The 25,941-nt window shown below is 33.9% G+C and overlaps 1 protein-coding gene and 1 long non-coding RNA gene across 2 annotated transcripts; one reads left to right on the top strand and one right to left on the bottom strand.

Annotated features, from left to right (window-relative positions):
• Nucleotides 1-1,622: 1,622 nt before the first annotated feature.
• On the bottom strand, nt 1,623-2,150 carry LOC119835524. Its single transcript, XR_005288057.1, has 2 exons — nt 2,031-2,150; nt 1,623-1,859 (listed from the first exon to the last, which is right to left on the bottom strand). It is a non-coding gene; the product is annotated as an uncharacterized LOC119835524 (long non-coding RNA).
• A 566-nt stretch (nt 2,151-2,716) lies between these two features.
• Nucleotides 2,717-24,750, top strand: LOC119835464 (probable citrate synthase 2, mitochondrial). The gene is made up of 9 exons (XM_038360291.1): nt 2,717-2,874; nt 11,621-11,782; nt 12,535-12,764; nt 13,594-13,750; nt 14,236-14,435; nt 20,021-20,153; nt 20,602-20,747; nt 21,938-22,100; nt 23,107-24,750. The coding sequence occupies exons 1-9, from the start codon at nt 2,830-2,832 to the stop codon at nt 23,263-23,265; spliced, it is 1,395 nt and encodes a 464-aa protein (XP_038216219.1). The 5' UTR covers nt 2,717-2,829; the 3' UTR covers nt 23,266-24,750.
• Nucleotides 24,751-25,941: the final 1,191 nt, after the last annotated feature.

The raw sequence follows: 25,941 nt of genomic DNA, 5'->3' as shown, positions 1-25,941 counted from the left end.
TACACATTCAAAAAAATTTAATTATAAAATAAATATTTCTCAATCAATGGGAGAGACATATTGCAATGACCAAAATACAGCAATGATTCATGATTTTAAAGATGAAATTCAAAAGTACCATCAGAAGATGGGTAATATGTATAAAAATATTGATATATTGACATAGCGATGAGTCCAAAGACCAACTATATATGAGTACACCACAGATTGATAGTGGTTTATCATCAGTATCCTGCTCAACCAATGTAGATTGTTATAAGATATAGTAATAATATGAATTTGGTAACACCATGTTGGACTCACTATGGATATAGATTAAGAATTAAGTAAGAGAGAGGAATAAACATGTTGCTGACCAGTTATATGTTTTTGTTGTTGTTTTGAATCCTGAATTTACATTTGAAAAATCCATTTCTTTTTGCACCTCATTTAATGTATAGATGTAATGATTTTTTAGGATCATTGATCAATTTGTAGGTTACAAAATTAGTAAGTATGTGATTATGGTAATACTTTACTCTTGAACTATGATAAAGCCACAAAAAACCTCTTTATGAAATTATTGTATACTAGCTTACCACCCGCGGCTTCGCCCGCGTGGAATTCGGTTATATCGCGCGACACGGTAAGGAGTACCCTATAGGTTTTCCCAATGTCTGGACTATTTGTCAAAATTGGTTAAGTGATTTAGGTGTGAAATAATCTTACATGATTTTATGTTTTATAATAAGGAACTTCCATACACACTTTCATCCCCTGTTTCAACCCCTTCTTCACTTTTTTTCGCTATAAAATACTTTTTGTACTTTTCCTATGTCCTTTCCCAAGTTCAGTTCTATCATACAAAATTTCATCAAAATCAATTCAGTGGTTTAGGCGTGAAAGCGTAACAGACAGAGTTACTTTCGCATTTATATTAATAGGAATTGAGCAAAGCTTAGCTTAGGTAGCACCAGTAGTAGGTAGCATATATAGAGATCATAATCTATACCAAATATTATAAAGGTGAAGACTTTGCTTGGTTAAACAAGCTTATCTCAGGATCTACTGGTCCGATTAGAAAAAAAAATATTTTATTGTCAGGTAGCCCATTTATTGTGGAAGGTTATAGACTATATTCCACGAGCAAAGCTGGGTTGACCGCAACCACCCAAGCAAACCAAGGATTTATTTTCTTGTTTATTTGTCAATTTTTAATTGTAGAATCACAACTATAATTTGTGTTATATTTTTAATAACCACTCCCTAGTTGATAATAAATCTTCTACTCACCACCTTTGTTTGTATAGAGGTGTATATATTTACCCCGTAACTCATTTCTCTATTTACCTTCAACTGAAGAACAAACTAGTGTTTTAATTTTATTGTGACAAACCATAAAATCAAAAAAAAATTGAGTATGTCACCATATCGGCTTGTGAATGGGAAAAAATTGCCCGACCACCAGATATATAAATTTTTTTTTTTGTAAGTGGACATTTATTTATATTTGTTTGTTTTACACTTATTTTGAGTGCACTGCAAAACTTGCAATAATTCACTGTGTTGTGCTGGTTTTAAGAAAAACAATTGCTCTAATCATATCAGTGTTATGCTTAAGACTTAATAATAAAAGACAAATATTTGGTGATAATACTTTATTAATCTCAACTAAAGCAGTTAATAATTCATGTTTAAAGGTGAGACTACAATAGGTATTCTGACATTTGTGGTGCTGCGGAAGACGCAAGCGTCAGCCTTTAGGTCGCCAAAGGCGACCAAAAAGGTCGCCAGCTTCAGCAGATGGGGCTTCCATAATGCCTGACGCCTGTCAGACTACACTAAACAGCTCGTAGGGACTTCTCTCCCACAACGAAGGTCTAAGGGTTGGACAGAATAGTATATAATAGAACAGGGGTTAAGTGATTCGGTTTTATCACAGGTGAGGTCCCCATTTGTGATAAAAGCGAATCACATCAGTTGTTTAGATAAGGTCTAAACAATCTCTCGTTTCAAAATACAAATATTAGTACAATAAAACATTTACTAACAAACACTGAAAACTTTCACGATTCACATAAACTTGCTTCGTACTTTCAAGGGATAGAAAAATCAATAAATCTGTCATTTCTGATAAAATAACATTCAAAATGGCAGTGTGCGTTTCGTTTTACACATTAAAAAGTTAGCGTTGAAATATTATCCTTTTACTCATCTAATTGATTAAATACCCACCTACTGTGTCCATGTTGATAATTTTTTGAACTCAACATTAATTACTATTCTATCATTAGGATCCCCATTATCCATAAGATTCTACCTATCTTATAAGATAAATACCTGTACTATAAGATTCTATACTATAAGATTAAAGATATATTTTATTTTATCTATAGTACCCAGGTCAAGAAATTATAAATGTATATTTTTAATTATAATAAATTGAATTAAACTTCTGTTACGGTTGCGAGTCGACAATATTAATTTTATTAAGTCACTTGGAAGCGAAAAGGTTGTAATGTAGTGTTCCATATCTCATGAATCATAATCCAAACGGAACTTAGTTTGAATATACGACACTACTACGATTAAAATTCCGGAATAAAATCGATACATGCCTACCTAATTTCAAGATTTTTTTTTATTTGACACCGAAAACGAATACTTTATCACAGTGCCCTCTGTTGATAGATCAAAGTAACAATGTCGGTTTCGAAGGTGAATGCCGGTCGGCGGTCAGGCCATCAGCCAAGCCAGCCAAGTGCCAACCTTTACTCGCGAATGTGATCGATAGCGGGGTGTACGAGTACTTAGATTGTGCGTGCTGGTTAGCGTTCGGTGGGTTCAAATATGGCTCTGTTCAAGATCACAACTTCAAAATTAGTAGAAATACAGGTAATTGAAACTTTGATATTAGTTTTATGCTTTATTAAAAATAGTTTCACTACTTTGGAACTAGTACATAACCTTTCGGCCACATTTTCGATTTTGAAGTTATGTAATAAGAATAAAACTATTTTAAGATTTAAGTGCACTAATTGTGCATTTAAAGGAGATATCGTGTACTAAAGTAACGGTAATATTAGCATATTTTTGAAAAACGATTTTTAGAACTTCACCGAGAACGATGTTAAGTCGCTGGAGGGAAAAAAACCGCCCTAACTAGGCATGACTGCGGCTATTTCTTGACTTCAGAAATTCGTTCTACCTAATTGTTTTTATATTTCGATTTATTACGTAATAATAATTCCTTTATTTATTAAACTAATCGCTTTTTTTTTTGAAGTGAATTATAAGTATAACCTAACATATTTTTTAACTGTCGAAGTAATGAATAATATTACCTTTCGTTACCGCATGTTCCTAGGATAACCTTACGTTTCGTAATATACATACTTTTTGTTAATACTTTGTATTTAAAATACATTTATTGCGATTACCTAAAAAAAATCAAATAATGAATTTAATTATATTTATTGTTATTCGGTATTTGTCCACTACATTTATTTCGTAATCAAAATGACGCTAATCAATATTTAGCTTGGAAGTGTGGGTTAGGAAACCAAGGAGGATTAAATCTTAAGAGATTGCTTGAATATTGAAACAATCCTTGAAGACAGCTATTGATACGCATGCAATCAAATTGTTAGTTATTTCTAATTTCATTGGAATTGTTCATAATCTTCCCAAAGCGACATTGGCCCTGGCAAGTGTCAAAATAATACAATGCAATATTGCCATAATCATAAAATAAAAAATAGATTTGAATTATGTCATTGAATAAAGACGTTCAATGTAGTCTCGTTGAACTAAAATCTGGCTTTATATAATAGGCAGAGTTGTCAACATGTTTTTAAGAAAAATGGATATTCTGTAAATCGGAATAATTTCGGATGCGGGTTAGGAGGAGAACAAACATTTTGTGTGATATTGAAGAGTTTAGTTGTAGATTGGTTCCCACTTGTCATAAAGGAGTGCCAAAAAAATTATACGAGAATTGTACAAAAGTAGTTTTCCATGTAAATGCTCTTGACTTTAATATTATATATTTTATGTAATAGGTAGTATTTACGTATTACCACTTTTTACTTAAAAAAGTTTTCGTTTTATAATTCTATAACGTTGCCAATGTTTTAAAATTCCATACTAATTAGCCGTGACAGTTGTTTCTTTCAAATCACCAACCTTGCATCGTCATAGTCATTATGCTTGTAGTGTTACGTATCTAGATAAAATCATAAATTCAGAATACAGGTGACTATAATCAACTTAAACATCATATATTTATCGAAATGAATACATAATGAATACCATAGAAACTAGACGTCATTATCGTCATTATGCTTACTTATATGCAACCTTGACGTAAAAAAGTATGTTTCGAACACTTATTTCCCGTTAGGGTTTCAGAAGAAATCACCGTATTAAGCGTCATCGTAAAAATATACTAAAATGAAATAAAAACTAATTTTCGATTGTATATTTTTTTTCAGAATTGATCAATGAATTATATGACATTGGTGCATACTACATAATAATTAAATGTTTACGAATCATAATTCAATCACAGTTGATTGTTAAAAGTAGAAAATTCCAAAGTTATCGTAATTCATAAAAATTCACCTTAAAATCAAAGCGTGTCAAGCAATCGAGCGTTGTGATAAGACCGTTTGCGTGATTATCTTCTGAACAATCACGTGAAATGCTCTGTATGCTTATGTAACCTGCACGAAATTCGGGCCTTAACGGTACTGCATACCTGCGGTGCCGTTACTTTTCATAACATTAAACTCGCATCCTTTTTTAGAAGACGTGTACAATAAGTAGTTCTTATTTGGATTTTTAGATTTATATTGTACAATATGTACAAAAATGATAGTAATTCTAGATTTATTATTCTATTTATTATCATATTAAATTTTATTTATTTACTTCCATGCGTTTAAAAACGAACGCATCGTTACGGTAAAACACATTTGAGAAATCTACCAGAGTTGACGTACTACCATCATCAAATTGACGTAATTGAATTTGATTCGAAATTTAATTGTTTAATTCTCTCATCTCTGCTGTTGCATCTGAGCCTTATCTCTATCAAAGAGTATCAATATATCACAGTCCTTATCGAATAAGCGCATGAATTTATCTAAAGCCCGTCAGAGTTCACGACATTTACGTCCTCTGTGTCCCTTTTAAGATAAAGTCTTCAAGATATTCTAGATTATATTGTAGGCATAGGCATGTAACTATATCTTGAAAGTAAATATATTTTTTTTTTATTTATTATAAAATTATTAACGAACGTTTAATATATAACGTAGTAGAGAATCAAGAATATAATCAAACATGATACAGGCCCGAGCGTTTCCAGGGACCATTGATATTGAAACAAAATAAACAACCGTTCTTTATTCTAAATATATTTGGATCAAGAATGTTTCCGAATAGGTGGGATTGTGTTTTCATTATGATAATAGTTACTTTAAAACTATCTCTTTTGAATCTTTTTGATTTGGGGGGCTTTTTAAAATTTACTTGACAGTAGCGCTCTCAGCAGTAGGTTATGTTATATCAGTATCTATGTAAGCACTTGTATCAATAAGAATGTTCACCGCATTGCGATAAACCAAAGACATATTATTTAATTTACGCGATAAAGCATTTACGCCACATTTATAACATTGTTACCACACGTTTTATACATGAGTATATGTACTAGTTTTAATTTTTATCAATGACAGAGTTCAGCGTATAGAGTTATAAGTATATTATAAACTTGTTATATTCAGATTTCTGATTAACTTAGCTGGCAGATTGACTTTTTTACAACAATATTTAAAATTTGAGGCACTAATCACCCAATCGAATCGAGATTTCAAAATTATCTAACATTTTTGAATTTTGAGATTAAATATTTATTGACTTTACGTGTTTTAGCAAAAAGTTGCAGCAACAACGATTCGTGTAGGTAATATAAGATTTGGATTATGGCCTTGAGTACGTTTAACGTCAATGATAAAGTTTTTACCCCGACATGACCAGCTAGATAGAATTAGAGTTACGTATTACGTGATAATTGTATACATTTTATGCAAAGAACAATCGTCTATTATGAAAATGAAATATGGAACAATGTACGTATGTATATAACTTAGAAATGATTTCAGTACGATGTAATATAAATATTTGAGTAAAATAAATTAACATGTTATTCAGTCTAAACATGATTGTGTGGATCATTCTAGAAGATCGCTATCTTCGCTTCGAAGCTAATAATATCTGTGTCAAAATCAGGGATTTTGTTGATCGATTGATATTTTTTATTATAACAATTTTTTGTTTACTTTGTCGTAACTCCTTGAATATGTATGTTGAGTGAGGTACGCAATAGATGTCTCTAGGGACCTATTATTATATTTGTATCTTGGGAGTCATTATTATAATCATCTCAATATATCTTCTTTAAGAGAGCACCTTTTCTAAAAAGTACAAGTATTGTAAATAAAAACAATGTTTTAAAACGTTCCATACTTATAATTTCAACCAGTTTTAGTAGTATTTCGGAGGGCTGGGCCGCTCCGTTATAAATTGAATTGTTCCGTGTTTATTACGTATTTTACTGTTCTGGTAATGTGACTAATTTATCAGATAAATCTTGTAAAGGTACGCCGTACCCTATTTATATTTGATATATATATGATACCTATCAGGTAGCAGTCTCATTATGAATATGCACATATTACGTAGAAATTTTTCTCGGATCTGTTCATTTTTTTTATTAAACTGTTATAGAAGTTGCGTGCGAAGTGTTGTTATGTAGATCGCTGGCTAGTGTTGTCTGCTATTACACAGTATTGCGTAACTACGTGCTCGACCAAGGTTATTCTCGCTTCAATGCTACCAATATTTTGGCGCCGGATTTTGTTAAGGCGTGCTGACGTCATTAACTGTTACCAGTGTAAGAGGAATAACAATGTGACGGGATTATAAAAAATATTATGTTAGTAGAGGAAATGCCATATTCATTTATGTTACACATCGTTTCTTGTGAGTAAGCTAACATTACTAACAATATTGACATTCTAATATGCTCATTAAACCTGTAAATTGTAATTAAATAAAGATATATATACAGTTGTTTATTAAGTTTCCTTGAATAAATTTCTAGAAGATTATACTGGATTGCATATTTAATAACGCTTGACACTAGCCAGTGTCGGAACAAAAGCGGTGAAAATCTGCAAACCAAATGAAGCCAACAAACCGTTTACAAATTAGATTCTGAAGTGGCTTCTTTTGCTCTAGATTTTAGCAAAATTATAAGGAATGACAGAAATATTATTATATGGAAAATAATCTAAAGTAAATTCAGGTACAAGTCAATACAGTAACGAAACAACTTTTAAATTTTCTGTATTGAGAAGAATTTACACAGTGAGCATAATCTTAAAATGGATATGTAAAAGCCATTCTCTTCAGTATTATATTACTCTCAGATAAAGCAATAGATATGAAAGGTTCGCATTCACTATATTTCTGCCCCATTTTCAATGTAGGTACATTGCGGCTGCGCTATGACCTGTTTCATTTTTCCTCTGTTTGTGTAGGCCCTATCACATTTTGAACTACATAGGAACCTACTTATAACAAATTGGCACTTACGATGACCTATTTTTTCTGATCCGCTTGAAATTTTGAGATGTGTACTACGTTTTTAATTTTAATGCTAAGAGTTCTGATAAAATTGAATAATGAAATTATTTTATTGATTAGTTGCGAAGAGTACTAACATGTTACATATATACAATTGATAGTAAAATCTTTGATTGAGGTAAGTCCTTATGTACATGTAAAAAGGTCACAATTTGGAGATCTTCACCCCAAGATATGCTTACATAAGAATTCTCTTAACATCTTATTAATTGCAGTGAGGTTTATTAGATTTGTTCCGGAATAATACAGCGTTCTAATATACATAGTGCTCCTTCTAATATGTATATGGCCCTGTGTTATTGACTTTAAACGTATGCTAATCGGGTTTATTCAACTCACAGCAAGTGATAAGGTTTTTATAGTTCATAATTGTATTTTTCGCATTGTAGAAGTATTGCACAGTTATTCATTATTGTATTATATAAAGTACTAGCAAAACCGGCGAACTCCGTTTCGCCACCAGATGGCTGTATGTGAGAAATGATTTTCCCGCTTTTCTGTGGAAAATTTTCCTGAATTTTCTTTGCTATAAACCTCACGGAGCCCGAGACCTTTCCAACGAATGCAAAACCGTGGAAATCGGTTCGTGCGTTCTCGAGTTATAGCGTCAGGAAGGAAAACCCGACTTATTTTTATATAGTAGATTAGCTCCAATTTGGAATAATATATTATTTAGAAATATTGACTGGTTGTGCTTCGTGGCATGACGTCATACATGATGATAGCGATATACCCTATAGCTTTCCTCCATAAATGGCTAATGCGGAAATATTTTTCTCAAATCGACCAATACCATCAGAGAGAGATTGTATTAGTATCGATTGTCTATTGATATTTTGATTTCCTACAGTTACAGTATATTGCTATTTTAATGGGCTGAAAATACATACACTCTTGCTTGACGAGTATCATACTCGTATATTGATGTTTGATATGATGATATAATGATGAATTGTATGATGATATTTACCCCGAGGGCCTTACACGAGTCGCTATTACAGACTGACTTAATAAGTCATAAATGAAGACGGTCGTGTAAAGCGCTGAATCAGGATGTACGACTAGCCCGTACACTATTTGAGAATGTGTGAAGAGAAATATTACACTTAAAACTTCCCGAATTAAATAATTCTTCTTTCTTAATCATTTGTTCTTTGAACAACTATTATCGACGGCAGAATACATGTTTAACAATAATTAAGAAGTTCATCAATTCTCCATTTAGCCAATTAAAATTGTATTTGAAACCAATTTTTAAATAGATTAATAGATTCATTTGATTAAATACTAGTTAATGTGAGCTTACGTGTTCATAATTATTTAATGATAATTAACTAACCACTTAAACACAAACAAATCTATGACTTTACATTAATTATAGGAGCAACAGCAGGTACTTAAGATATACATATAAAATTTTGATGATATTTTAATTATTGATACAAGAATTTTATAGAACGGAAAGTTTTTTTGGTTGCTACGTACTCAACTCCCACATTAAAAATAGTAACAATTAATCGATGTGACGTTGCTAAAGATCTCTTTATATCTTTTCTCAGAAAGTAATCTCATATAGTAATTTTTATGGGTGATCTAGTAACTAGTTGATATAATATATTTTTTTAAATGCAAGTTGTTAAATGTAGTTGAATGCAAGTTGTAACTTATAGCAGAAGTAATTCGTTACAACATTCAGGCATCTAAATGAAAAGTCTAGACACCTTTCTTACGTTTTATTAACGTACAATCATTCAATCACGTTAACTCGCATGCAATTTGAGGAATCTCTTACCAATGATTGCGGACGGATGCGGTTATACTGCTAATCAATTACAGCGGTGAGTGACGCGTCGAGTTAAGTCATTGTGTTCCAACAATGTCAATTGTTTAAACTCTGCTCCTTTGACCCGGCTACTGATCGTTTATCGGCTTCGCTTAATAGCTCGGCTATACGAGATTGTGTACATATGAGTGTCGGTGTTTTGTAGACCGATTAATTGAGTTCGGGTAACTTATGTCTTGGGTATCGTGCCTTTTTGACGAGCTGGAGATTTTACTGAATTTGGAGGATTATGTTATAAGGATGATGAAGTTTCAACTGTGTGTGTAAAGACTAGGTATATGTCGATCATGAGTTTATATGGGAGTCGAGCACGCTTCGACACGAATTGGGCCAGCTCGCAACGGGGAAGTACCACACCCCAACAGAAGACCAGCGTGAAATGGTTCCATGTTTCGTTGGCGAGTGGGGGAGTCGCAGGCCCGTTTCGTCCTTTTCTTCACACTTCCTAGTCCCTTCCTTGTTTCTGTCACTTCTTTCCTTATTTCTTACCCCATTAAAGCGGGCAACGCATTCGCAGAGGCACTACCTTTGCTAATGTTGATGGGCGGTGTTGAACGCAGTTGCGCGCCTTCTTCTAATTTCCAAATACTAAATTTAAGTAAAATTGAAACCATTTTAAACAGTGCGGATAAAATACAGTTCAATTGTAACAATACGGTGACTGCACGCTATGTTAAAACTCGACCTATTTAAATACTAGTACTAATAGAAGACATTAGAGCTACAGTCCATGATTTGTTTCATTAAGATTTTATGCTTCAACGTTTTTCCTGCAAAGTAATTATGCTGACCTTATCGATTGAAGGTTTTTATTTTACGTTAGGTTTATAAAGAAAAAGTTCTCAACATTTAAATCGATTAAGATTCAGTAATGTCCTTATTTAAAAACTTGGCTGTCAGTGCAGATCAGTTTCAACTACAAATTTGTTTATCCTGTACTTATCATTTTACGAACATTTTGCCCTTGTACCCGCGCTGTGAAGTATTTATCCTCAATACAAAAACCATTACAAGGAAACAAGCTAAGGTTGAAATCAAGAAGTTTTTGATAATCGAAATAAAGTTTTTCCTTGGTTGTACTTTGGCCTCATAACCTAATAAGATGTACGTTATTTTTCATCCGGTATTTGCTAAGTTGACCGCCTTGAAGAAACCGGTGTTCCACTAAGGCCAGTGCCTTTGTTACTATGATGTGTCATTACCCGGTCCTTATCAATAGTATTATGAAATTCTATAACAACGTATGGATTAAGATTTACGACATTGCTCTGTACTTCAATTCAATTTACCTGTTTTTGGATTCAGTAGCGATAACGTCTTGCTATGTAAATTGGTATTCACATAAAGTAATAATCCATAATTAGAGGCATTATATACAATGCGCATATTTACAACGAATCATTGTGTATGTTATTTTACCCTAGATAGATAGTAATGGAGATGCGTGTAAATTATATTAGTACCTGTCATTTGTCGTCGATTTAGACGAGGTTGTGAACCGGACTATGGACTTAAGGTTTCATCACGATTCCATTGAATGAATTTCAACGTTATGCTGTTAATTTTGGTAATCATTTTACACCAGATCCTCGTTCTGTAAGAAATTTATCGCGGATACATTTAAAAGATACGTAAATAACGCATTTTAAAAATTTATAATTAAAAACAATTTTTCGGTTCAATATGTTTTATTGTTAGTTTGTATTCAAATAAATAAAGGTTCTATCCAAGAATATTATTCTCAGTAAAAACTTTATTTTGATTGTATACAACAAAACAGGTACTTAACTTTGAAAAGGAAAATCCCATTAAATTTATAGCACAATTAAATGTTGTTATTTTTGTCTTCGAGATTTCTTATTATTTTCCTCCCTATAATAGCAGCGTACTTTGTTGTTCGTGTTGATTATCAGTAAATATGGAAAATTTTACAAGTGACGTTATTGGATTTAGGGCGTCTGGAACGAACGCGTATACTTTTCGAAGAAAAAAAGACATTTATTATGAATCACACATCAAATAGTTATTGGCACAACAAAAATTCCAATATCAAATTTAAAAATAGAACTTATTTTTTTCTTATAGAAAATATGCCCAACGGCAACCATCGTGCTCCGCAACCTGAGTGCGGAGAACACGAACCTCAAGAGCGTTCTTCAAGAAAAGATTCCTAAGGAACAAGAGAAGATCCGCGAATTCCGCAAGAAACATGGCGCCACCAAAGTTGGAGAGGTCACCGTTGACATGGTTTGTGACCGATTTCTTTATGTTTTTGTGAAGTTGCTCTTCAAATGTCTTTAATTACATTAAATCATTCACCTCCCTTATACCTTACCTTCTTCACATTTCCTTTCTTATCTTCTATTCATCAAACGAAATTATTGTTTATTTATTCAACACTACATTTGCGTAATATAACCATAAAACAGAAAGTTTTTAAAAACTAGAAGCTATGTCAAATATGCAAAAAATTAGTATTAATTGATAGTTTATCAATAGAGTAGTAGATAGGTACTTAAAACTTGAGAAATTGAATATGAAAAATGTTTATTTAACTCACGAGCTTATCGCAATCGAACAGTAATTTTGTCAATTGAATTACGCAAGGTTACATTACACTCTTTTACATTTAAATGTGTATTCATATATAGAGTTGTAAATTGAAACGCAAGTATATAGAAATTTGTTATTTCTTTGGATTGTTGAATCGCCAATAAACACTCGTAAACCGCTTCGGTGTCGTCAAAGCCTTTTGGGTTGTTATTATATGTAAAATAGATCATAGGCCTATCTTATGGGTGAAAATCTTAATCCATGTAATGTCAAAATTAAAATTAATTTAATTTAACGTTGTTTAAATCATTTTTGAAGCGTTGGTATTAATTTTTTTTAATATATTTATACCGGCAGTACCCCCTTATTCTGGCTAAATCTTGTCAATCAGTTATTTTTCTTCAAATCTCCTACAAGTCCAGAAAGTAACCATCGAGAGTTTCCAGATGTACGGTGGCATGCGCGGTATCAAGGGTTTGATCTGCGAGACCTCTGTCCTGGACGCCGACGAGGGCATCCGGTTCCGTGGCATGTCGATTCCCGAGTGCCAGAAGCAGCTGCCCAAAGCGAAGGGCGGTGAGGAGCCTCTGCCCGAGGGTCTGTTCTGGCTGCTGATGACCGGGGAAGTGCCCACCGACGCACAAGTGCATGCTGTCTCCAAGGAATGGGCCCAGAGGTATGGGCTTTGAAATGTATCGTTAGGAATTATGTATAAAAATTTTAAATTCGTCCAGATATTTAACTGCATACACATACGTACTTTTTATTTATATCTATAGCAATAGAACATTGCAGATAACAATAGAACATTGCAGATAGCTTTTGAAGAATAAAAATCAAGATGAAACTTACAACAGTAGGTTTTATAGCGCTATAAACTTTTCAAGTTTACAGTTATAACAACGCTATCTTGTAATTTGATAAGATTTTTTTTTATTATATACTAGCAAACCCGGCGAACTCCGTTTCGCCACCAGATGGCTGTATGTGAAAAATTATTTTCCCGCTTTTTTGTTCAAATTTTTCCTGAATTTTCTTTGCTATAAACCTCACGGAGCCCAAGATCTTTCCAACGAATGAAAAACCGTGGAAATTGGTTCGTGCGTTCTGGAGTTATAGCGTCAGGAAGGAAAACCCGACTTATTTTTATATAGTAGATTTCTGCACTGCTCTGGTCTGTGACAACTAACTAGATATCCTTTTACAAATAGAACACGCACGTACCATAAGAATTCTAATTGTTCGAAGTTCAGTTAGGCTATAGTGATATCCCTTGACCCCTAGCGGGGTATGGGGCAGAAGATATACATCTGTTTCACTGATCTATTTTCTTTATGGGCAAGTAGGTGATCAGCCATCTGTGTCCTGCCAGACCGAGACATTTTTTTTGTGTGTCCCCACCGGATTTCGAACCCAGGACCCCTCGGTTCTACGCTCACGCCTTAACCACTGTACCAGCTAGGCTTCGCTTATTATCAACTGGATAACAAAATACATACAAACAGGGCTGAGCTACCAGCGCACGTGGTGACGATGCTGAACAACATGCCCAACAAGCTGCACCCGATGTCGCAGTTCTCGGCCGCCGTCACCGCTCTCAACAGCGAGTCCAAGTTCGCGCAGGCCTACTCGGAGGGCGTGCACAAGTCTAAGTACTGGGAGGTATGTACTGACTGATTAATATAAAAATAATAAATTCTTTTTAGAGTATGTTTTAATACTTCCAAGTTTATTCTTCTATACGATTCTATTAATCAGAACGATAATTTCAAAATTCTAGTCAAGGAACTGGGAGGTGCGCACTGAGAATCACTCAGTATTCCATTGTTAAGTAACTGATGGAAAAACGCTCCAAAATACGCATTATGTACATATTATGTTCAGATATTTTGAAAAGTTCCTACGAAAACTTCTCTAACCTATCATTTCGAAGCGGTACATGACCATGTGTTTGTTCCATTTAAAAACAACAAGATTCAACAGTTATGTCGCATCAAAAAAGTGACTGTATGTACTAGCGACACTAGACTATGTATCGGTGGTATACGTTTTTATAACCGTTCAAAAGCGCTTCCACAAGAAGTCCAACTGAATAAATAATTTGAGTTTGAGTTTGAGTGTGAGTTAGATCGATCCACAAATTCCAGTACGTGTACGAAGACGCGATGAACCTGATCGCCAAGCTGCCGGTGATCGCGGCGACGATATACCGCAACGTGTACCGCGACGGCAAGGGCATCGGCGCGATCGACGAGGCGAAGGACTGGTCGGCGAACTACTGCACCATGCTCGGCTTCGACGACCCCCAGTTCACCGAGCTGATGCGGTTGTACCTTACCATCCACAGGTGAGGGAACAAAAAATAAAAAAAAAAATAAAATAGAATAATCGAAATTATATTGGGGATTCTACACTTTAGTTGAAGAAAAATAACAAAAAATTAGGATGTTAGAAAAATATTGACAAAGAATCGGGAGTTGCACAGTTTAGTTGGAGAAAAAAAAATTTTACATAAAATTGAGGGGAATAGAGAAATGTTATACAAGTTCGTATACGGTTAAAATGTAAATTGATAGAAAGAACTTAATAAGTAAATCATGAGCGCAGACGACTCTAATTGAAAAAAAAAAACATAAAAAAAATCTTATTGAAATTACCGCGTCTTAGGGAACAAACAAAAAATAACTATGTGTAAACGATGGTTCACGTGACTTAGTTTATTTGTAGATATGTGGCATTATTATAGTATAAGCAAAAGAAAATGACACAAGTTTTAACAATAAACAATAATCTTTTTTTATTATGTTTTAAATAGTTTACGACAAAACATTGCTGATAAAAAATTTATACCGATAAATATTCAGACATTCATAAATCCATTTTTCATACACTCCATTGTCATAGAATATGCTTAAAGATATAACTAAATTTGTCCCAAAACTGCTTTTAATTTTGACACTAACGTTGCGAATTTATCTATTGCTCGATAACCCATGCATGCTTGACTGATGCGAATTGTTCTGTTTGTTCGTATGCCTTTTATTGCGATTGTCATTTCATGTTTGTACTTTTTATTTGTATGCGATTGTTTTTTGTTTTTTAGTAAAACCTGTTTTACATAATAGAATTTTTGTAAGTGTCACTAATATGAGATTTTTTTTTTATAAAAATCATTTGGATACTATGAAACTATGAATTGATGAAACAGTTTTTTGTTTATTCCAAGATTATTAATTCTTAAATATAACATATTGTGGCTATGAAATGTATCATCAACTATGAGCATCATATATGTATATTCCATTTTTAAAAAATTATATATTATAGCAAATAGATTAATTACCCTGAACGGCGATATGCATATAGAACCTTATTTTGATGGTTTATAATAAAAAAACTACATATGACAAATATTCTTAAAATTTTTAATGAAGAATTGTTAGATAAAGTAATTTTTAAAGGTTTTATTATACGAAGTTTTAATTTACTGTGTATTTAATAGACATAGATATGTTACAATATATTTCTTTAATACTTGTTTCGCGGTTAACTCGATGACGTCAGCGCAGACATGAATGTTCAAATTATTATGTTATTTAGTTCTTACGTAATAAGTGATAAAATTCCATTTCAAACGCCCATTGTCAATTTATTTCTCATTAGTCTGATACTGATGATAATTTACGGAATTTAAGTCTTTATTAAAACGTATTCTCTTTTGAGAACGTTATACTAGCCACTGGCTATGGCTTTGCTCGCGTATGTTACTTTAGCCCAATATCAAGTGTGTCACATTACATCAAAGTTTTCTGTGAATGAGCAACAAACCTGTACATCGGTACTGAGATAGATTATTCTAGAAAATATAGGCTTTTTTCAAATTTAGAATGTAGATTCTTTCAAAAAGATATACTGCGATTCAGAATATATTGCTATTGTTAATTTTCCTTTCCTTTTGGTCAGATGTTTTTTTTTTCTTTTATTAGAATAAAGAAAAAAAAACGGAACACATTTCACAAGTCTCAGGCCAAGGAAGTTATTAAGAGAGGAGGCTGTCAAGGCCAATCAGTAGATTTCCGTGTAAAACTTTTCACGTTTTCAGCGATTGCGTAGTTTTTTAGTTGTCGTGACCAAGGACCATTATTATGATAGGTTATGAAGATTATAAAGTTGGTAATTAAAATGATACTAGAGTTTCGTGCCGGTTATTCTCTGTAGAAACTGCTTTCCGAACCGGTGATAAATATATTTTTTTTTTTTGGTATTTAATGATTCAAAAGCGGTTCGATGAACGACTAGTTCAAAAGAAATTTGAGTGGGAGTTTGATTTAAATATAATAAATATAAAAATAAATAATACAAAATTTACAATTATACATGCATTTCAGGTGAAATGTCTTATTATACATAGCAATTAATAGAAATATAAACGATAATCTAATAAACATTTCCTTAATGAGCCAAAAAATAACGCTATTAAAAAATATTTGCTTAATTTTATTATAATGATATTCCTTTATTTATTCGTGCCTGTTTATAGAACATAACGATCAACTGTTACACTCAACACTCGAGTAGGTTTTAATAAATAGATAAATATAGTTAATGGAAAATTGTACTACAATAAATAATCTTGCATCCATCCCACTGCATCAATACAACGCATAGTGATAAACGCAACGCAGTTATATATCGATATATCAGTTTAAAAATAGTCCAACTAAAATAGGCCGGCACAGCAACGGCTGGCGAAATTTTTATAGCGTGCCAATAAATTCCAATTTACCACTCGTTGATCAAGGTACGATTCAATATTGTTAGCAAATAATATACTTCGATGAAATCTTATAGTAAAGAATGAAAGCAATTGTCTTTGTACGAGTGGGTATGACGTAGCCAGTCAGTCTGCTAACCATTAAATAAACTGCATTTTTATAAGATATCTCGCTTTTTTTAATAAAATTATTTTCTACAAAAAAAATGGTCACTTAAATCCATGGGCGAGGGGTATTATTATCAAAATCGCGTTTAAAATCCGATAAAAAGTCTTTAATTTCTAACACAAGAAAATCAAACACAAGAAAATACTAAATAAATATAATTTATAAGCAAGTTGAGAGGGGAAATATTGAAACCCACAGACATAATTAGATCTGTATCGCAGGGAAGACGATGCGTCATAGACGTTAACTACGTAACTGGTTCATCGCATCACAAATGGCATCCGTCTTGTATGGGGTAAGATGGGATGGGGAAGGAAATGAGTACTGTGTCTTTATTAATCTTTCCTTCTGTAGTTATGAATCTGAGCTGTTCTTATCTGATTGCGTTTGTAATATTTAAAAGAGGGTACGATATATTGCAACGTATGTTACCGCTGTTTAAAAACTCGTGTGAAGGGTTAAATTACGTAATGATTATTTCCTTTCGCTGATGTTTTCAACACACGCAACTTGTAGGAACCTTGTAGTGGTGTGATGAAAAGAATGATATGAATTATACTGAAGTTCATATATATGAGATAGGGTATTTAATTTGTAGGTTTGAAATTTATTTTTACAATATTGGAAATTTTAGAATGATAATATTTTTAAGATCCTTTTCGCCCGCGTAGCTAGAAGAAAACATGGAATGTCACGTGGCTGAGAAAATATTCGGGGTAAAATACATTTTGTGTCCATTCTTGACTCTTCTCGTGCTAAATTTCATCCAAATCAGTCTAGAGTTTAGGCGTGAAGAAGAGACATATATATAGGTCGGGTGACTGTCGCATTATAATATTCGTATGGTTTTTAAAGCGTTTATTTTATAAACTAGACGTTTAAGGCACAGTTAAATACATATGTATATTAGTTTAAAGATATCTTATGTTACGTTCAAAACACCGCAATTTTCCTTAACGTTTGTAAAACATTGAAACAAATCGTCAAACATGTTCAAGGACAGATAACTTTATGCATTTTTCCATACAAATATAAAACTCTCACTACTCTCGAGTTACAAGTGGTGCAAGCCGGTTTTACATGCGCAATTTCACGTCTAAATACCCGAACGCTTATCGTGATAACCTGCATCCGATAATATTGCTTATGTAATGTCGCATGCCTGTTGCTGATTTCTCGCTGCTCCGCGATTGTATATAATTTTGCCGGCCTTGTAACCATTAACGGGTGTTTCCTTTATACGCTTTGCTCGACACCATAGCACGTGTAAGATTCTACGCTAAGGCTATGCAATATTTTAGATTGATAGTGGGTAAATGGGAAAAAAAATCATCATTCGAATCGGGCTTGTAATGTTGTTATATTATATTTTGCTAGGTTTTGCGACCTTGAACGTATTTAAAAGGAGTAAATTATATTGTTAATTACGACTTACTTGCATCCCGGTCCGGGGTACATACGAGTATAGCCTAATAGCGTTCAGAGATCGCGTACACATCTTACGGTTAAATAGTCTTTTAAATCTGTACAGTAGTTCCTCAATTAGAGCGTTCAAACAAACTTAAGGTTATAAGCATAGATTCCGGTGCAATTCATAGCTATTAAAACAAACATTAAATTGATCAAAATGTTGCATTTACTAGTAAACTTTAAGCGAAGTGTTATCAAGATGCGATATAAGATATCTAACAATTCTGGTACAAGTGAAACTGTCATTTAACCATGTCTGCATACTTATAAGCTAGTTAGTAGAAATACATTTAACGTGTTGCCAGCGCTCCACTTATCGTTATCATGAACGTTTTACCTTGAAATTGGGTAATGTTATAACACATGACTCAGTATTTGGTGTATTATGTTATTTGTTTTTCAACTAGAGTAATTGAAAGTACGATAAATGTAGGTATGATACTCGTGATAAGGCTATGAAGAATTGTTTTTTTACGCCATATGTTGTACGCTATTCTTAAAATGCAAGCATAAAATATATTTTTTTACCCGAATATATTTGTTCGTATTTGAAAAGATATTTTTATCGAGTTAAACTAAAACAATTTATAAAACACTCGATGGGGTATATTATAATTTGTGATCTTAATTAAAAGTGACATATCTTCGGTATAAATCTGTAATGTGTTGATTTTTTACTATTCGCAACAAAAGACCTGTACGTTGTGTTGTGGGGGGTAATCGTTGAATCTATTATGAAAATTATTTTATTAAAAGAAAGGCACGTTATCTGTGAATGTCACAAGCTATAATATGTTTTATTCCGGATCAACGGGTGAAGCCGGGACAAGTGGCTAGCAGTTAGATAATGTTGTATCGTGCTACTGTATAAGTGGCCGTTAGTCATATGATGCCTCACGCGTTGAGGTTATGTAAGGTGTAACGCGGCAATGATACGTTTATTTTATCCGTGCAATTATACACTTCGATAATATTTTATACTTTAATAGTGATTTCAATCTAATTCTACCAAATTAGCCATTAATTAGGATATAAACTAAAAAAAAAAAAAAAAAATACTATCCAATAAAATACAAAAGACTTAAATGCTATATAGTTCATTTTTTCTTCGTATCTTCGAAAGTAAGTCTTCTCAAGATGCGTTCGGTGATTTTGTTTCGGGCAAATATATCAAAATTGCACATACTTTTTGTAAGAATCAATATTATAGCTCGTAGTTTTACTTATAAATTGAATTTAGAATTCGCTGTAAACAATTTCAAGGCCCTTTTTTAATTAATGCATTCTATACTTCCGATTTTTAACATTAACAGGCCCCAGGCCGAAACTCGGATGGTACAATTCATATCGATCATTAATTTCTAACACATGATAAGCCACTAACATAAGCGAAATGGACCTAAAAAAAATTTCCAGTTGTCTTAAAACTGTTCTTTTCCGTAACATCACCATGAATTACTTTGAAATCTAATTATTTCTATATTATAAATTCTAACCAGTTCCATCTGTTTGTCTACAGTGACCACGAGGGAGGCAATGTGTCTGCCCACACCACCCACTTGGTCGGCTCTGCCTTGAGCGACCCTTACCTGTCCTTCGCAGCCGGTCTTAATGGTCTCGCTGGACCTCTTCACGGATTAGCTAACCAAGAGGTAAGCGGTTAGTGGGTGCTGGTTAGTCATTGGCATTATTTTGTCCCCTCTCACAGATTATTAAGTCATAAGTCAGTCATAAGTCTTATGTGTCAATTAAAGTGATATAATGTATGAAAAAAAATTAAGTGTCAAATAGTCAATGCTCTATCAGCAAGTGGTAAAACTGTTAAAATTGTCCTATATTTTAAGTAAGAAGGTTGAAATTAGTTTAAAGTTAAACTTCTGAAAGGTTTTGATATGTAAACTTTATTTTAGATATTTTTAAGACTGTACTTTTTCAAATAGAACAATAGGAATACATATCATACCTTTGTATTAAATATATAAACATTGTGATCGACTTTCTTATATGATTGTTACTTCTTCCTTCTTGATACAACAGCTAAAGCGAAAACAAACGGTCAAGGTTTTATATAGTTAGTGCATTAACATTCTTATGGTACAGGTTTTGATCTGGCTGGAAAAGCTCCGCAAGCAAGTGGGTGACAACTTCACGGAAGAAGGGCTCAAGGAGTTCATTTGGAAGACGCTCAAGTCTGGCCAAGTGGTGCCTGGATATGGCCACGCTGTACTCAGGAAGACTGACCCCAGGTATATAGACATAAGTCAGGGATATAAAGGCTATGAAACTAGCCATTATTAATTTATTCTTTAGGTGTATATTTAAAATAGATCAGTTTTACACCGTTATCCTGTAACACCGTAACTCAAGAATGCCTGAGTACTTTTAGAAACTTCTACTATTTGAAAAGCTTTCATAAATGTGATTGCCCAGGTGGAGTTGGGGCAGCTAGTTATTAATAAGGTTATTTTCATATCGCGATATCTAAATTAATTTGCTATCACGATATATAAAATAGCTGGTTACGTGCATCCGCTAACATCTTATTCCCATTAAAAGTGAAGTCCCGTGTCCCCTAGTCGGGTATGGGGCAGATGATACGCATCTGTTTCACTGATCGATTTTTGTTTATGGACAAGTAGGTGATCCCTAGCCTTCTGTGTCCTGCCAGACTGAGACGTATTTTTTTTTGTGCGTCCCCACCGGGATTCGAACCCAGGGCCCCCTCGGTTCTACGCTCACGTTGACCACTGTACCAAGGAGGCGGTCAATTATTCCCATTAATTTTTCAAAAATTATTATTAAAATAACATTTCATTCCCGTTCTCAAGACTACTTTTTACCGTGGGTAAACATCTTAATCCGCGGCAAAAGTTTCATCTTGTATCAAGTATCTCTAGTATCATCATCACCTTTCACTTTTCACTCCATTGCGACGTGAATTATGAAATGAAATTAATTTATTTGTCCAATAAGTTGTTACATAATACTTAATTAGTACGTAAAAACAGTGCTTACGCTACAGAAGTTTTTCTTTAAAGTTGACATGGATTACTTATAAGATAAAAACAGTGGGTCCCAAACTGAGTAATAAAGTTGTACCTTCTGTTATGGCCAATTCTAAGAAGAGCAAACACAAATCATGAGAATTGATTGAAAAACACGTGGATGATAAAACGCTTTCGCTATGACAATGTAGCTTATCATAACAAATGTAATTATTTAAATTGTTAAATATCATAAACTTATATTAAATTATAGAATTTTAATTTCATGTATATGTAGCAGTTATATTTTATTGTGTCTTAATTTAAACTTTTATGTACTGTATTGTAAGACAGACACCTGAAACACAGCGAAAGCTATATTGGGAGTCTGGGGTCCATGTTTTATGTGATATATAATTGGTTCAATATATTATTTTTATTTTAATTCACAGATACACCTGCCAACGCGAGTTCGCCTTGAAGCACCTGCCCAACGACCCAATGTTCAAGCTGGTAGCAGCGGTGTACAAAGTGGTGCCCCCGATCCTAACCGAGCTCGGCAAAGTGAAGAACCCATGGCCCAATGTTGACTCGCACTCTGGTGTCTTGTTGCAGGTGATTATATTATACTAGCGGTTCGCCCCCGCTTCGCCCGTGGTACATATATAGCCTATGGATTTCTTCAATAAATCGGTTATCTAATAATGATCAACAATCTAAATCGTTCCTGAGATTAGTGCGTTCAAACAAGCAAACTCTTCAACTTTGTAATATTAGTATAGATTTTCGCAGTACTTTCTAGGAGTATCAAAGTTGCCAATGTTAATTGCATGATAACTCCACATACACGTTATTTTATTCCCATTTAAAATAATGAAAAAAAAAATGCAATATTTAAGTATTTTTATTTAATTTTCAGTTTTATAGCATCGAAATTCTATTCTACTAATATTATAAATGCGAAAGTTTGTAACGGTGTGTGTGTGTTTGTTACTCTTTACTGAACCGATTGCAATGAAATTTGGTACATAGACAGCTGGACAACTGGAATAACATAAAGGCAACTTTTAGCTCAATATTTCTACGGGATACGGGTGAAACAGCGGGGCGCAGCTAGTGCTTTATATATGAGAAAGAAAATTTTTGAAAGATGGCCGAGAGGCTAGACGTTGCTACGGATTGGCAGTTCGATTCCCGCCTCGTGATCAAATTGTTTTTTTTTTTATGTCATAGCGGGCAGCTGAGCTTATGGTTCGCCTGATGGTAAGCGATCACCACCGCCCATAAACATTCGCAAAGGTAGTACCTCTGTGAATGCGCTGCCCGCTTTTATGGGGTAAGGGAAAAGGAAAGGATTAACAACTGGAAAGAAGGAATGGACTAGGACGGGTGAGAAAAATGAAACGGGCCTCCGGCTCCCCCACTCACCGTACGAAACACAGTGCCATGCCACTATTTCACGCCGGTTTTCTGTGGGGGTGTGGTACTTCCTCGGTGCGAGCTGGCCCAATTCGTGCCGAAGCATGCTCGACTCCCACAATAAAATTTCCCAAATAAAGTTTCCATTCCCGCAAAATTACATTAATTTAATTAATTACAACAATTCACATTAAAATTCCAGTACTACGGTCTGAAGGAGATGAACTACTACACGGTGATGTTCGGCGTGTCGCGCGCGCTCGGCGTGCTCGCGCAGCTGGTGTGGTCGCGCGCGCTCGGCTTCCCCATCGAGCGGCCCAAGTCGTTCAGCACGGACGCGCTCATCAAGCAGCTCGGCTAGTCTCGTCAGCTCTCGTGTTGCGGGCGCACTGCCTGGTGGGGGGTGTGGTGCTTGTTTGGTGACGTCATCGGGTGTTTGGTGTTTGGTGTCGATCGGTTGGTGGGGACTGTCAGTGGATCGATCGGAGGTCGGCTACAGATTTTGGATCAAGCTGTTGATGATTCCATCGTGCTGCTGATGCGGCTCGGTTGGTGATGGAATTGTCAGTGGATCAATCGGTGATTGGTGTTACTGGTTCATCAATAACAGATTGATTCGATAATTTCATCATGCTGCTGATGTTGCTCGGTTGGTGATGAAATTGTCAGTCAATCGGTGATCGGTGATTGTTGGTCTACAGATTGAGTTGATAATTTCATCATCGATTGTATAATTGTTGACAATTTCTGATATGGCCGATGGATTACGGACAGTCAAATGTGATGATGATATCACCAATAAAAGCACCATCCCTAACGTATTTAGTATTGAATTATTTCACCAACAGTGTACCCGGTAATGTCTTAGCGAGTTTGGGTATTCATTTTCATCTTATAGCGTAATCTGACATTCATGTAGCCACTGCCAGACGAACAAATGTTGGGTTTTGGCGATTTAAACGTTATGCGAAAGAAGCTTTATTGAAATCATAATGAATCATGTTTTATCAATGGAATTTATTTTAATATGACTGCATATCGTAATCTAATATTTTAATACGATCATTTAATATTCGATTGACTAATGTTGAAGTTTTAAATGCAATGACATATTTAAGCGCCTGCGTGTTAAATCGTCATTTAGTTAAACGAATCGTCGGGTGTAAACATAAATGAATTCGTCGTTCACTTCGAAGTTATTTTTGTTGTAGGGCAAGATCAGTAGTATAGCACTTCACCGCAGTCATCACACTACAATGTCAATATTTATTTTGTTAGCGTTAAGAGTACGGATTATTACGTTTCGGTTTATTGTACTTACGTCTGTGATTATGGGAAAGTGTTTTAGATGTATTTTAAGGCGTGGTTTAACCAAAATTGATATGGTGTAGTGCAATCAAGTTCCAGGCAAACCCGAGTGCAATGCATATCGGTTGGGGTCCGCGTTGTTTAGTGGATCAATACGTAATTTTTTGCTTTTTATTCGTTTACAATAGACGCGGACTCGAGAACATCGCTAACTCAGTATTTATGAATTTCATCGTACTTAGTTTCAGACCAAATGAAATGCTATATATGTACGTATACACATACGTATGTATAATTTTATACTATTTATTTCGCAATGCTTGTAGTCTAATTTATTACCAAGTTACCAAAGTATTGACTATTTATTGTATCATTTTGTGAGGGTATCATTTAAATTTAACAGCTGTATTATTTCGTCAATGTAAGGTGATTTCACTAGTGTAGTCCACTGTAGCGGTCAGTGGTGTTGCGTATTTGTGGACGCCGAGCGGCGATTCTAACTGACAATACAATAAAATAAATATAGTACATTAGAAAATTGTGTTTTTTTTTTTGTCCCCTAAATTGTATTCGTGGTGCTTTTTTACAATAGAGCAAGCAGGGAGGCCACCCGATGTTTGGTTCTTTGAATATTGTATGATCAACTATTCCTATTATCAAGTAGTTTTTGCTCACGGCTTCTCACGCATTATATTCAGTAAAGTTTAATAGATGATACAGAGATATAAGTTCCTCTTGAATCATATATCTATAAAAAAAAATCAAAATCCGTTGTGCAGTTTTAAAGATGTAAACATACATATACAAGAATAGTCCGGTCATTATACGATATTGAAATAACAAAAATTTCGACAGAGCTGAATTAGTATATAAGTACATTAGTACATAATATAAGACAAAGCAGCTTCCCGCGTTCTAGTCCGGTCAATTTAGGCCTGAAAGCAGTAATGAAAGAACAAAAATTCCGACAGAGCTGAATTTTGGTGAAGATCTTTATTTCACTATAAAAAACAAAAATTCGAAGGTCCCCATCTGTCCCATAAGTGCATCAAAAGTTATTCGGGGTCAAAGGTCAAAATTTTAGGTATTTTGAGGTTTTCTCAAAAACCGTAAGTTTTATCGAAAAAATACCTCAGACCAAATTTGTAGATCTACACATAGTTCTTATGATTTTATACGTACTGTTACGTAATCTTAAACGTACTGTTCGCCACCCCTAACCCTCATTAATGATATAATGTACTTTGTAGAATAACGAAGTCAGTCAATTTCAAATAGGATTTAGTAGAAATGCAACACCAGAATCGTTAATTCTCATAGATTTATGTCTTAACAGATTTGAAGGAAGAAATGTGGCGAGTCGTCAAGAAATTTTAAGATTGAACAGGCGAAGTGGTTATACTGCAATTGGTAACAACATGATCTATTTTTTTCAAGCTAAATTACTTCTAATTAAAAACTCTCAAATAAGTTGTTTTATTACATGAATTTATTTTAGCTATGTATATTATATTTAAATATGATGTAGGTTTAATAATATGGCCTTCATCAATTCGTTTTTTATAAAAAAAAATTTAAGCTTTTGATTTATCGTAAAACAATGATGCCACATTATTATAAATGTTTCATTCACGAAAATTAACTAGGTATGATAATAGAGCAAGAGCCCGTGAGGGCCAGACCTTAGTTAAAGTATAAAATCTAAAAGTTTCTCTGTGTATGCCCACTA

The sequence above is a fragment of the Zerene cesonia genome, chromosome Z (assembly GCF_012273895.1).
Source record: "Zerene cesonia ecotype Mississippi chromosome Z, Zerene_cesonia_1.1, whole genome shotgun sequence".
NCBI lineage: Eukaryota > Metazoa > Arthropoda > Insecta > Lepidoptera > Pieridae > Zerene > Zerene cesonia.
The sequence above is the reverse complement of the archived record's forward strand: the minus strand, read 5'-3'. Positions and strand labels throughout refer to the sequence as shown.